The 15,133-nt window shown below is 45.5% G+C and overlaps 1 protein-coding gene across 6 annotated transcripts in view; it reads right to left on the bottom strand.

The window, feature by feature from the left end:
- The window catches only part of FNDC3A (fibronectin type III domain containing 3A), a 1,314,248-nt gene that overhangs the window by 160,520 nt on the left and 1,138,595 nt on the right, over positions 1 to 15,133 (bottom strand). For all 6 annotated transcript variants that reach the window (XM_085621888.1, XM_085621893.1, XM_085621890.1 and 3 more), the window contains one exon: positions 1,944 to 2,156. In XM_085621888.1, coding sequence (XP_085478014.1) covers positions 1,944 to 2,156 — 213 coding nt within the window. The remainder of the gene's footprint in view (positions 1 to 1,943; positions 2,157 to 15,133) is intronic.

Here is a 15,133-nt window from a genome sequence, read left to right as displayed (position 1 = left end):
AGTACAAATGTCCCACAAGGAGGGCGACTTGTTTCACCAGTGCTCCAGTTGGTGTGGTGTGAGGTGGTCAATACAGTTTAACCACTCCGAGGCGCTGCATGCTCGAGGGAGAGCCTGAATCAGCCGCGTACTGGGTATGCAACTAGTGCCGAACCGCAACTTCTTGGCCTATAGTTGAGGCAGCATCAGCAGTTTGCCCCCCCCCCTCTCCCCCCCCCTCCACCAGAGCACTCGCGCACAGCCAGACGGCAGCCTCGGGGACCCTGTCTCACCGAGGGCCTACGGGAGCGCCAACCGAGCCAGACGGCCTCCGTGTCAGCTGGAAAAGCAGGAGGTGGGACTCCTCGGCGGCAGACAGGAGTGCAACCCGGGGGGGGGGGGGGGGGGGGGGAGGGGGATAGATCTACCACGCTCAGCGCTGCATCCGCCTCTCAGTGGGACTCAGTAGCGACGTTGGCGTTCACTCTCCGGCTGCAGGTCGAACGTTGCAAGTAGGCCGCCTCGGAGGTCCCTCAGGCCACGCTCCCTCAGTTCTCGAGGTTAGTCCCAGGTCGTTTTCTTTGCCGCAACGATCCCCGCCACCGCTCCTTCCGCTGCAAGAGCGATGCCATGTCTAATGGGGCCCAATTATGGCTATTTCATGTGTGATAGCCGGATCGATGCCATAACGCCATTCGGAGCTTCAACTCCGCGCGGCAATCTTGGTCCGCGGCTCGGCCCCGCCCCAACAACATCATGCATTTGATATGGCCAGTGCCTGCTGATCTACACATTCACTCATTGCCAGTTTAGATTGGACTGGCTGTTTCACTACCATACTCCATGCTGGATCCAGCGTATAAGTATGTGCTCGCTGCTCTAGGACCAAATGTTTTTATAGCCGTTGGTCTATCCACAAACACCACCAACATTGGAACCTTATGATGTGCACGTATTCAGCGAGTAGTTTAACTGGGACGGTTATTTCACAGACGCAGCCTTTTTTGTAGCACTCTGTTGAATGTGTGTATCCTCCATGCCAAGACCATAAGGAATTGTTAATTCCCTCCCAGATGCACCTGGTGATAGGCGAGTATAGTCTGTGCTACGTCCACTACAGTTGGTTACCGAAAAGATGTGAAGAGCGCTGAAGCCTGCACATATACACATAGCACAAGGGCTTGCCACTGTTGTTACCCATCTTCTATAATACCAGGCCCAGTTGGTTAAGTCATTTTGCAGACACAGGAAATGCTAGGCCCGATGTGAGGGTCATCCCTTCCAGGCTCTGCTGAATCAGCAATTATACAAAGAAGACCAGTGCTGGGGTATTCGGATGATGTGCACGTACTCTGGTCAATCATTTCACAGACTCAAAACACACACACATCCTCGTTGTTGGTCTTAACACTGCAGAATGAAAGTGCTCTGTGATGCATATCCATAAAGAAATAACAAATAATATTCCACTCTTGTGACTAGGGAGGAGAAATTGTCAGGCCAGATGTGGGCACCGAGTTAAAGTTAAAACTGTAGACTGCCCAGCCACACAGCAAAAAAAATGCTTGGAGGCCAACAAAAGGAGATTAAATATGACAACCAGATCCAAATACAAATAGCTTGGTTCTTTTTTTCCTAAATCTATTTAAACGTACATAGGTCAGTTTTTGGAGGACTCTCAGCAGGATCCCTGGAAGAAACCAACACAACACACTAGCAGAGCCCTGTGAAGATACCTGTGGAGAGAAAACTCAGCTGTTTAATGTTCAAGTCCCATACCCTTTTCATCGCCCTGCTCATATTATACTACACAAATGTTTGTTTCTTTATCTGTATTACCCAGTATAGCAGTCAATGGCAGTGCTTTTATAAGTTTGCTTAAGGCTCATAAGAGGAAGGTACTATCCATATTGTGTGACCCTAAAGCAAAGAGAGTATCAAAGAAGAATGCGTTAAATCCTCACCTCCCATTCTTATCCTCCATTTGAAGGTGATACTGGATGGAATCTGCAGCTATAGTTTTTATGGCTCCATCTCCCCACTTCAGCTTCAGGTTCTGGTGGCTGTACACAGCACACTCCAGGCGCGGTGGATCTGGTGGGAGAGGCTTCGTTTTCAGTTTCACTGTGTGGCTGAAAGGGCCTGCTCCAAGGCTGTTCAAAGCTTGAACTCGTATTCTGAAGAAACAGAGTAGAATGCTTGGCATGGCTCAAAATCTACCACAGGCAGATTTCTAATAGATTGCTCAGATAAAGTGTGTGTCTTTTTCAAAGAAACAGGTTGTGTAGATTTTAAATAATGAATAGGGAAATATTATACCATACATGATCATCATTTCCTCATTATACTAAATAAGAGTTACAATATTGTTGTGAAATTCTGAAATGCAGCTCTAGACTCAGTTAGATCAATTTATCCAGTGAGATACCAAGTTCAAGTTTCAAAAGCTTTATTCGACAGCATGTCATAAAAGCAAGGACATCCTAGCGATTCCATAAATACTAAGCTAAAATATCTTAAAAATACATTAAATCATTATGCTGGCGGATAACATCAGATAAAAACATCATCAATGGATAAAAGATCTTAGAAGATCAAACATTGAATAAAATTAATAGACATTTCTTGGTGGCAAAACATTCATTGATCAGCTTCAGTGGATTTCAAGGCACGAAGGCGTAATATCCAAGCCCACCCCAGAAATTTAGCAACAGCGATTGCCAAACAGGGGGTGCAATCAGATTCTAAAATTCTTAGAGCTTCCTTATAGCTACGTGTTCCCAAATTTAGGCATACTGGCTTTATCCATCTGTGGCGGGGGGCAGTGTATAGCGGACACACAAACAACAAATGACCAGCATCCTCAATCAAGTCTAAACAGTAGTGACATTTATCATCCTTGGAGATTGACCATTTGTGGGTAAAAGCTTTAACAGGGAGAGACCCGATTCTGAACTGGAAATACAATTTCCTGTCCATGGGCCTCTCTATAATATCCCAATATGCCTCACAGGATGGTAAAAATTTAGTATCAAAGAAACGGCCAGTCAAGTTAGAGCCTTGGCCAGCACGAGAGGCAGATGTCAGGGTCATATCCCAATACAATTTCTTGAGGATTGACTTTGATGGAATACTTGAACCGTTTATATCATTCCATAAATACCCTAGCTCCAGTTTTATAAGCAAGTTCTTCATTTCTTTAAGCCAAGTAATGGAATGAAAACAATCAGCCCTAATAATGTCCTTCAGGGCACTAGCATAATGTTCAAGTTCCGGCGTTGTCATGATCCGCCGCCAATACAGAAGTGGACGTAATTGCGCCAGATCCTCAATTTTTTTCCTCCCTAGATCGTATTTTAGTGGGATCATTGGGGTACTTTGAGGAACACCTGTTAGGCTGCGTAGGAACTTATTTTCAGCCAGCCGTAAGCCACTTAAATTTGCAAACCCCCATAACTCCGAACCATACAGCGATGCACTAATAACTTTCATATTATAGATTTCCAAGGCAGGCCTAATTGGCTTAGTCAATGAAGATCTGTGCTTGGAAATAATTGCACCTGCGAGCTGGTGGAACTTTAAGACAGTCATGTCAATGTGATTTGACCATTTCATATTGTGCTGAAGCGATATTCCTAAATATGTAAAAGCCTCAACCTGCTCCAATGGAATACCATTATATTTTATTACTCCTCTAAAATTTTGTCGTTGGTTTAGACACATGAATTTAGTTTTAGAGGTATTTATCTCGAGGCCCCGATCATGACAAAAATTAGCGAATATGTTTAACGCTTTCTGCAATCCGCTTGGGGTTCGTGAAACCAACAACGTGTCGTCCGCGAACATGAGAACAGGCACTCTGGATCCTGCCAGAATAGGGGCATCAGTAGGGGAACAGCCAAGGTAGTCAACTATCCCATTTATGTATAAAGAAAACAATGTAGGTGCCAGGACGCATCCCTGCCGAACACCACGTTCAACAGGAAATGGGTCCGTCACCTCCCCCTGGCTTCCCCATCTAATTTGTGCATAATTGTTCTGATGTAGGCGGACGAGTAAGGTTAGTAATTCCGGGGCCATACCTGCTTGGGCGAGAACCCTCCAAAGTTTAGAGCGAGGCACCAGGTCGAAGGCTGATCGCAGGTCTATAAAGACTGCATAGAGGGTCCCTTTGGACAACTTCACGTTCCTCCAGTAAAGAGCTAGAAAGTAAAAAACTTGGTCAATAGAGCTGGTGCAAGGTCTAAACCCGGCTTGATATGGTGACAAGATGTTATTATCCTCAACCCAAGATTATAGTTTATTTTGTACCAACCGACCTATTAGTTTTTGTGCTGAGTCTATAAGACTAATAGGTCTATAATTACTTGGGAGTGATTTGTCACCCTTTTTATAAACCGGGATTATTTCTGCCCCTTTCCATGAAGAAGGAATGGGTGCACCCATGGCCACTGAGTTAGCTAGCCATTGAAAGTATTGGCACCAAGATAATCTATCAGTTAAAAACACATCCGCAGGTATCCCATCCATTCCCGGTGCACGGCCCGCTGTTATACTATCCAAAGCTAGGTTAACCTCTTTAATTGAAAACACCTGTGTTTGGAAATAAACAGTGGGGGGCAGTGGTTGCTCTTCTGCGGATGGAACAGAAGCATACTGTGGTTTAAAAAAATCAACCCATTGGTTTTTTGCCACATGGTTTTGTGGGGAGGGTGCAGAGCCACCTCTGCCCCACTTTAATGTGGCCCAAAATCGTTTTTGGTCTTTAGCCAAGCATGCGTGTTTCAGATCCTGCCACTGGTTCTCATCCCAGTCCTTCTTAGCTACTAACTGAACTTGCCTATAAAGCTTCCTGGCTGATCTCACATCTTCCACTACTCCTGATCTCAGAGCAACACTCAAGTTCTTACGGGCTATTTTACAGGATTTGTTAAACCATCCCTCTTCAGGTGGGCAACCCTTGATGAATTTTCCACTACTGGGGGGTTTCATGAAAAACCCTTGGAGTTTAGTGAAAAAGATGTTATGGGCCTCGAGCATAATTAGATGGAAATCGGAGTTAGTTGATTTAGGGCCTAAATTGGCCACCTCACAAATGATAGTTTTCTTGAGGTCATCCAAGATTTCCACCTTCTCGATGAATCTATCCCATTTGACATGCCGCATATTGTTTGATGCGACGATATCCAGAGTTACTTTCCCCCCCTCAGTTTTGGATTCTCTAGGGGTATTTGATAAATGTAATTCTAGACACAAGGGATTATGATCACTTTCATCCCGTGTGATTACGGACATGTCATTCAGACTGTTCCAAACTCTAATATCCACCAGGAAGTAATCGATCCGACTAGCAGACCTTCCGTTATCAAATGTGCTTGCACCCTGCCGATCTGATTTAGTGCGCCCATTAGCAGCTCTAAGCCCTCTTTCTAAACAAAGGGCTTTAAGTTGGATGGCTGCAACGGACCATCTCTTGACTGGGGGAAGGTCCAACTGGGGAATACCCCACCTATTGTCCTCTTCAATAGCAAGAAATTGGTCCTCCGGACCAAGAGGCTCAAAGGTTGTATTAAAGTCTCCTCCAACAATTTTTATCATTTCAGGGGAGAGCACTGCAAGCTGGTGGTCCAAGACATTTATCACATCTGACGAAGTACCCCCAACCATCCCTCGAGCATAAATGTTAAAAATAGCCATACTCTTGTTGTTGGGCCAATTTAGGATTAAAGACAAGATATCTAACGATGGGAGATTGAGTTGGGTGATTTTACAGCATAGTGACTGACGTACCCATATTATCAAACCGCCCAGTGGTCGGCCTTTAGCTTTTTTAGTGGCAGGTATATAAAAGTTAAGAAATCCAGGGCGAAAGACTGGGGCCACAGACCAAGATTCTTGTAGTAAAATAATATCAAATTGGTCCACAAAACTACTCCATACACCGGAATGCAGCTTGTTATTTATACCTGCAAGATTCCAGGATAAAATAGTCAAACCTGGATCAGTTGCAGGAGGGTAAAAAGGGTGTTTGATCAATGGTCCTTTGGTCTCACCAGATTCCCTGTCCTGGCAATCACTAGTAGAACTTAAGATATCTGATGCGACATTTACCAATGAATCAAGTGCTAGGGGATCAGGAAAATTATTGGTCAGTGGACCCTGTATCTCACCCGTTGTCCTACCCAGACAATCAATAATAGCACTTAGATTAGCTGGTAAAACACTTTCCGATGGATCGAATGCTAAACACACCCCTCCAAGATTATTTAAGGATTTAGACCCCAGTGGGTCAATGACATCAGTCTGAATTTCTTGATAGTTCCCTAATGTCTCAGTAACTCTAAAGCTAGCAAAAAATGTGGGGTCTGCCACAGTTACGGCCAACCCTATATCCGTATTCACCACATTAGTTCCATCTTTGAGTCAATCGCAATCATTTAAGCCCGACAACACCTCAAACCTATTCTCTAGGCTAATGTTCCAATTGCTAGTGGAGACGCTCCTACCCCCTTTACTTGGAGACGGTGTCCACCCTGATCTTGGTAATCCTTTGTGAGTGCCTCGATTTCTCTTATAATAGAAATATTTGAGAGTTAACGGGATGATGACACCTTGTCTTCGTTGCGGGGGGTTTATATTGGCCAAGATATCTGGGAGGACATCAGGATTGGAAAAATTTAAAACCACACAATCACCTTTAAATTTTTTCGGGTGATGCCCTAGCCATTGGACCCTTCTTGCCATAATAATTTCCCTGGCTAGTTTCTGCTTACCCCAAGGAGACATCTTCATGTTATTCACCAGCCAATACAAAGATTTACTGATCAGAGAAGATGTAGTTTCTGATTTGTCAGTAGTCAAAGCAGGAACATTGGCAAGAACCAATGTAAGAGGTTCTGCCTGGGAAATACATTGAAATTGGTTACTTGCCACTGTTAGTGCCTTAGGGGTATCTGTGCTTGCCTTCGGGAGATTTTTATTAGTTCCAGGTGGCTGAATTGGGATGTTCGCTTTCTCATTTCCTATAATTCTTTGTCCTCCGTTCGGAGGTACCCCATTTAAGATACATACGTTTGGGGATATAGGTATGGTTCTAGTGACTTCATCCACAGGTCTGTTTATTATGGCGTTCAACCTAGCTATCTCTGCCATAAGATGATCAATTTTGGCTACCAATGGGGTTATAATACCTCCTATTTTAGTATCGATCATATCTATGATCTTTTCAGAGAGCTCAGTCTCAGGATTTATGTTAGAGACTGACCCTGATGCATCTTCTTTGCTAGTACTTTTGTTCACAATAGTAGCCCTTTTCCTCCCTGTACGAGACCCATTACTTTTAAACTGGGACTTTCTGCATGCTCTAACTAGCCTACTTCGCAAGGGAAGAGCGGGCGACTGCGAGTCAGCTCCTATATCAGCCTCATCTATATCTAATACAGTTTCTAATGGCGACTTATGAGCTAAAAGTGCGCAAGAATCAGGTATGTCACTATCTACAATCATTAAATCTGAGGACATGCTACTTGTCGCCTGTAAAGGAGAATCCAACGGTAAACCGGACAAAGGAATCAGTGGTGGAGAGCTAGGAGAACATGTTAGCCCCAATGAAGTCCTCCTATCGTTGTTAATTTTACTGACAATCTGGACCAAATAATTGTCCATAGTGTTAGTCATTGTAGAGTTCCTTGCTTTGGACATTATATCCATATGTGGCGGCTAGCTGCAGATAAATCTGGAGATGGTAACCCTAGACAATAAATGTGTTCACCAGTAACAGTACCTGTTTTGTGGCAGTCCCAAAGGAGGTAGCTTAATGTCACGGACGGCAATAGTGTGGCCCGTCCCGTCCTCGCTCGACCTCGGACGGCCTCAGACGGTCCCGCCCTTGTCCCGGGCTTCTCCCGGCGCCGCCCGCGCGCGTCCCGCGATGCGGGAGGAGCGACCGGCTTTTATGCCTCCGGGCGCGTGTATCACGTCAGAGCCCGCAAAGGACTCTGGAGGCTGTAGTCTCCCCCCACTCTCGGCCGCGGAAGGAAATAGCGGCGGCGGGGGAGACACGCAGCAGGAAGGCACCCAGGGGCAGTAGGAACGGCACTGGCAGCAGGACGGCGAGAAGAGGTCTCCCAGCAGGTAGGTGCAGTTCGCGGCGTCTGGTTTCCCGCTCTCAGGAAGGAGCGACCGGCTTTTATGCCTCCGGGCGCGTGTATCACGTCAGAGCCCGCAAAGGACTCTGGGGGCTGTAGTCTCCCCCCGCTCTCGGCCGTGGAAGGAAATAGCGGCGGCGGGGGAGACACGCAGCAGGAAGGCACCCAGGGGCAGTAGGAACGGCACTGGCAGCAGGACGGCGAGAAGAGGTCTCCCAGCACGTAGGTGCAGTTCGCGGCGTCTGGTTTCCCGCTCTCAGGAAGGAGCGACCGGCTTTTATGCCTCCGGGCGCGTGTATCACGTCAGAGCCCGCAAAGGACTCTGGGGGCTGTAGTCTCCCCCCGCTCTCGGCCGCGGAAGGAAATAGCGGCGGCGGGGAAGACACGCAGCAGGAAGGCACCCAGGGGCAGTAGGAACGGCACTGGCAGCAGGACGGCGAGAAGAGGTCTCCCAGCAGGTAGGTGCAGTTCGCGGCGTCTGGTTTCCATTCCACAATTCTACAAATGGTGGGTATCACGGGGCTTTATAGCCAACCTACATTGACACAGTACTCTCATTGCAATTTCATCAGGTTCACTAGTGGTATATTAAATGTTCCTTAGATGTAAAATATCTACCTCACTATTTAATGCATAGTAGGTTGACTTGCTGTTAGTGGAGATGCAGACACTGAAAGTATTATTAATTATTCTTTCAATACTGACAGTGCCTTTGGGCGATTTTAATGTAAATTTTGTTTATGAAGAATGAGATCTTTTAAGGGCTATTAGCAGAGATGAATTTTTGGGAATTCCCAACATTTTTATTGGATCCCTAATAGTGAAGCTTGTGCAAGGGCCATCTGGAAGTAAATTAGGTGCCCACAGTTCAGTGAATGAGGTAGCAATAATAATAATAACAAGCATTGGCATAGCCAATAGGTCTCGCTTTTGGGACCTTATAAGTGTTTAGCCATGCAACAGTTAGTGTTGTTGCACCAAGGATATTGTGTTGCATAACTAAATACTTATAAGGTCCCAAAGGCGAGACCTATTGGCTATGCCAATGCTTGTTCTGGGTGGAGGTAGTTGGAGGGGTGGAGAGTCAGATGTGGGCGGATCCACCCCTTTGGGGGGAAGTAGGAAGCACAGGCGAAGGAGGCTTCATTGGAGGAAGATTGCGAAAAAGATGTGAGAAAGAGTCTGGGAATCGAAGGAGGTTATTGGGAGAGAGGTGAAAAGAATGAGTGAAGCAAGATGGCGTGAGAATGCTGGGGTGGAGAAAGGGATCATGTTTAAGAAATTTTGATGTTATGATCAACATTGAAGCGGTTTAAATGCTTGCATTCCTGTCCTAATAAATGTTCTTTTACACATCACTGGAGCATGGCACGTGATTGCCTCATGATGAGGAGCGAGCGGCCGTGGCTGAGGGAGATGGGACTGGGGTGTGTGGTGAGGGGGCAGGGTTCCATGCACTGGTAGTGCGCTTAGGCGAAATTAGGGCGAGCTGCAGGAGAAGAGGCAGGGGGAGCAGGTCAAGGCTCCAAACATCCGGGTGGAGGAGGCCCTGGCACAGTGAGGGGAGAGGCGTCTGCTTTGAGGGAGAGGCGCGCATCTGCTGAGTGGGCGGGTTTGGCACACCAGCTAGGTGTCTGCGGTGCAGCCACCATAAAGATCTGGAAGATGAGGGAGGAGATACGGTGGCCGGGACTGGTCAGCTTGAGGTGTGGGGGCAGAAGAATCAGGCAGGTACGGGAGGCGGGAATTGGATGTAGGAGAATGTGAGGGAAAAAAGAGTGGAATGGGGGAACAGGCAAAACAAGACTGAGGCAAGCAAGAGTGAGAGTGAAAGAGGAAACAATAGGAAACAGGATGCATAACTAAAAGATGTAAAAGTGAGAAAGAAATGAGAGAATATGCGGAAGCAGAAACAGCAACAAAAAAAAGCAGGAGAGCAAAAAAAGGGTTACAGCGAATTGGAGCAATGAGAGGCAAAGAGAGAGAAAGAAGGGGTAAAACAACAGAAAACAAACAGAGGAAATAAAGAGACAGAGAAAATGGTGCAAGAGTGCAAACAAGCATTGGCCACGCAGCAGTAAAAGTAACGCCGTGCGGCCGTAAAAGCGAAAGTCATCGCATTCACTCTGAAAGCGAAAGTAATCGCGATGATGCGCTAAAGCACACTAGGGATGCGCGCGCAGCAGCGGGGGGAGGGGCGGAGATGGTGCTGAAGGATGGCGCAGGAAAGGCACAAAAGGTCCTGACGAATGCTTCACTTAATATCTCCAGAAGCAGAAACATGTTGACCACCCTTCACATATATTAGGATGTAGCCGGTCTAATAGTCGCCAGAGCTTACACGTCCACCTCACCCTTTTTAACTGTGTCCAGTTTTCCATTATTAAAATTATCTTTGGATAAAATTGTGACGCCTTTTTAAACTGCACTTTCACAATTTGCACTGACTTCACCAAATCCAGCTCCGCTGTAAATCAGGCGTCGCAGCACACCGGAGAAGCATTCGGCCTCTCTGGTGGGAACCCTATGATGAAGCATGTCACCAACTAGGTTGGTGAGTGAGGGTTCTTTTAAAACACAGTGATTCACTTCTTTGTTAATCTTCACTTCTTTGTTATTTCTCAGTCCTAAAGGATACACACTTTTTTAGTATAATTATACTAGCCCAGGGGGATTAAGAGTGGCTCCAATAATTTCCCTCCCTCTCTTGTTGTTAAGTTATATTTCGGCAGCGCACAGCTGCGAGAGTCTTCTTTTGTAGATTCCAATTCCATTTTATAGGGAACGTCCTCCTTGATAAAATTATTAAGAGGTTCGTTTTCCTCTGTCTTTGGCAGCATCATGGAAAACCCAGGCTTATCATACACCGATGAAGAGGTGGATGCCCTTTTGGCTGACCCTTCCCTCTTCTCAGATCCTTCAATTGCTCAGACTATATCCCAAACCACAGAATGGGACAAATTGTCTGGACAAAAACGCGATCGTATTCGAACAATTCTACATGGCACCATTTTAACCGAGTATTTACGTAACAATATAGCACCAAGAGGTTTACTAGTAACAAATGCCCCCCGTATCTTTTTGGAAGACTCAGTCTTCAGAAAGGAGTGGGCTCAAATAGCATGGCATTGTACCCGTGATTGGTTGGTCCTGATCATAAAGACAGCCTTAAGACTTTCTGAGGCCTTAATGATCGAAATCCAACTTACTGAAACCCACTTTAGAACCACCCTGACAGGGTATAAGAAGAAATTAGAAGAACTTAATAAAGAAATAAATGAATACAAGGATAATCTTACGCAGTCCAAGGCGCAGAAATTCCAGAAAGACCTAAAACACTTTGCCTTTACAAAAGTCTACCCCTATGCCGAACCAGACTATACACCGCCTCCACGTAACTCTACCTACTCAGACACATCAGACGATGATACATCCACCACTAGTGGATCAAGTGGGGGCAGTTATAAGTCCAGACAGCGAGGTAGAGGTAGGAATAGACAACAACATTATCAACAAAACTGGCCAATTTTCCCCAACCAGGGCAGCAATTTTCCCAACCAGTATCATCAACATCATCAGTTTCCTATGATGGGCTGGAATCCTGCCTTCATGCCAGTTCCCCCCTACCCTAAAAATATGTACCGCCCCCCTTTTTTAGAGAGGGGCCGAAGGGATCGGGGAAAGAGAAGAGGTCAAAGCCAGGTGCATTGGGAACAAGACGAGGCAGTGGGGAACAACACAAGGAGCAAATCGGGGGGACAACAAGCAGGCCCCAGCAATCAGAGACCCTAGTCACCAACCTTTCTTCCCTTAACCTCACAGAGGTAGAACTACAGGTTTTGGAGAAGGGACTACGTTTTGTTCCAACAGCATGCTTAGATCGTTTCCGCCTGCATTGTGAACTAGCGGATTTCTTTAGGAAACTTAAACTAAAGTCTTTCTTTGACAAACAACTGTCTAATGTTTTTCCTGCAAGTACTAGTGACACAGGACTGCGCCTAAAATCTACATTCACACCACCTTCCCACACTGTTCCAGCAGAACTGATTGCTTTTGAACAGGCAGTTTTTAATGATATTGAGGCTTTTGAGGATACCGGAACCTTCAAAAACATGAGTGCAGTCGAGTTTCAGGCATTACAAGCACTCCAGTCCAACACTACCATCGTCATTAAATCAGCAGACAAGGGCGGAGGCGTGGTTATCCAAGACGCTTCTGCTTATGATAGAGAATGCAGACGTCTCCTTGACGATAGGAATAACTATACCCCTCTATTAACTGATCCTTCACCTGAATTAAAATCGACTATCACCAATCTAGTCGAAGAAGCAGAAGCGAATGGGTATATAAGCAGGCACGAGGCAGACTTCCTCACAAAGAGTGAGGGCATAATTCCATACTTTTATACGTTGCCCAAGACCCATAAAAACAAAACCCCTCCTCCAGGCCGTCCAATTGTTTCGGGTATTGGCTCATTGTTGGAACCACTTTCCATATACTGTGATTTTTTCCTAAAACCATTGATCCAGGCTACCTCCACTTATCTGAAAGACACAAAAAGTCTCCTGGCTCGTCTACAAGACATCACGGTGGAAGATGACTCTACCTTTTTGGTTTCTCTGGACATCGAGAGCCTGTATACCAGTATACCCCAGGAAGACACCATTAAGGTCATTCATGATACCCTGGAGACTGCCCCTTGGGATTTTCAGACATCTAAACAATTTGTTGTAGAATGTGCCACACTAGCCCTGAAAAAGAATTTCTTTGAATACAAGGGGACCCTCTTTTTACAATCCACCGGTACTTCGATGGGGAGTACCTTTGCCCCTAGTGTGGCAGGCCTCTATGTCTACGATTTTGAGAAAAGATACATCTTGGCTTCCAGCAATCCTTTCTCGTCCTTTAAATCTTTCTGGAAAAGATATATAGACAACGTTTTTTTGATCTGGCAGGGGCCTGAATGTCAACTTCTGGATTTCTTTGATTGGATCAACACCTGTGATTCCAGTCTTAAGTTCACCAACTCCTATGATAAAAAAGAAATGATCTTCCTGGACCTGGTCATTACAAAATCTGAAGGAAAGCTGTTAACTAAAACACACTACAAACCTACGGCAAAGAATAACCTTCTGGCTTTTTCCAGTTTCCATCCTAGGCCTATGAGAGAGAATCTCCCCTTTGGGCAGTATCTCCGTATCAGGCGTAACTGTAGTCGAATGGAAGACTATCGCTCTCAATCAGCGGGTTTATCTGACAAACTGAAAAAACGAGGATACCCTGACAAAATCCTAAAGCGTAGCTGTAAGAGGGCAAAAAATCAACACAGACAAGCACTCTTTGAGGAAACCCAGAGACCAGTGGGGGAGGTCCCACTGACGTGTGTCACTACATATAGCACTGCATCTAATGCAGTGACTAAATCAATCCGCAAACATTGGCGCATCCTTGAAAGTAACAACTTGCAATGGGAAAAACCTCTTTTCTCTTTTAAAAAAGCGAGAAGTATCAAGGATGCCCTGGTCCATACTATACCTAGGACAATAATAAACGACTACACACCATCAGTGCTCCAGTCCTGGGGTCTCCCAAAAGTCTCAGGGCATTTTCCCTGCGGCTCGTGCAGCGTTTGTCATCTAACTAAAGCCACTAAGACTCTGACACTTGAACAAGGAAAAGTCTGGACCCAACGCGCACATACCAACTGCAATTCGTCCTATGTTGTATATCTGATAACGTGTCCTTGTGGCACTAGATTTGTCGGCATGACGACACGCAAAATAAAGCAACGCATTGGAGAACACAGGAGTAACATACGGTGTGGAAAGAACATCACCAAACTACCTGAACACTATGCCCAAACCAAGCATGATATCAATGACCTTCACTGGACAGTGATCTAGCAAATAAAACCAGGAAATAGGTCTACCAACATTTTATTTGAGAAAGAACAGAGATGGATTTACCGCCTTTCCACTCACACGCAGGGATTTAATGATAACATCCCCTGGGGTTCAGTACTCAGACGTTAGGCGACACCTCTGCACTCACTTTTGTAGATATAACATACCTGAACCATTCTCTGACATCATCAGCTTGACTGTGTTTTTTGTGACCTTTTTTCCCAAATTATGAATTTGGACCTTAACCAGCACCTAGTGGGATTTTTTCAGTCAGCTCTATATGTTTTAGTTTCCTTGCTCGAGCGTGCCCTGAACGAGTGTTTCTCAATTTGCACCACAAGAGCCCCTAAAGAATACTTGTCATCTTGTTCTGTATAAGTAGGACTCGCACTGATACCAACTCCCTCTCAACACACAGGGAATAGCGAGTGAGTATAGTAATGACAACACCTTCCCTCCACTCCCTATGTCCTTTTGGAATAAAGTAAAATGGAAAAAAGGAAAAGGAAAAACTAAAATCTGCTGTTTGGCTTGCATAATACAGTTAAATTCCTTCTTTCCAGATCCATACCAACATTAAATGAGGTATGATAAGTTCTTCTTTTTAAATCCTCCTGGTGCTTTATTTATTGTCTGCCAAGCCACGAAGACCGCTCGCCGTAACGGGTTAGCGGTATAGTGGTTTTTTCACGTTCGCGCATTTGATCGTTAATATGCCAGCGCGTCCAATTCCTTCTTTTTAGTTTCAACACTACATTTAATGAGGAAGGATAAGTTTTTCTTCTTCTTCTTTTCTAATCCTCCAGGTGCTTTATTGTTTGTCTACCAAGCCACAAAGACCGCCCGCCGTATTGACCTAGCGGTCTAGTGTTTCGTTTTTTTCACTTTTGCAGGTTTGATCAGTGATACACCAGCGCGTTTACGTCATGCCCTCCCCCTCGCAAGAGCGACACTTCCTTTTTTACCCTCGCGGTCTACGGACCTGTCAATATCCGAGTCCTCAGGAGGGATGAAGGAGGTGTCCCGCGGGCGGAAGACTTTGACGTAGTAAGTAGTTGGTAGAGTCCAACGTTACAATTTAAACAGAGCATGGAAAGCCATCAT

This window comes from Triturus cristatus, chromosome 8 (genome assembly GCF_964204655.1).
Source record: "Triturus cristatus chromosome 8, aTriCri1.1, whole genome shotgun sequence".
Taxonomy (NCBI): Eukaryota; Metazoa; Chordata; class Amphibia; order Caudata; family Salamandridae; genus Triturus; species Triturus cristatus.
This window is presented reverse-complemented; position numbering and strand designations above follow the sequence as displayed.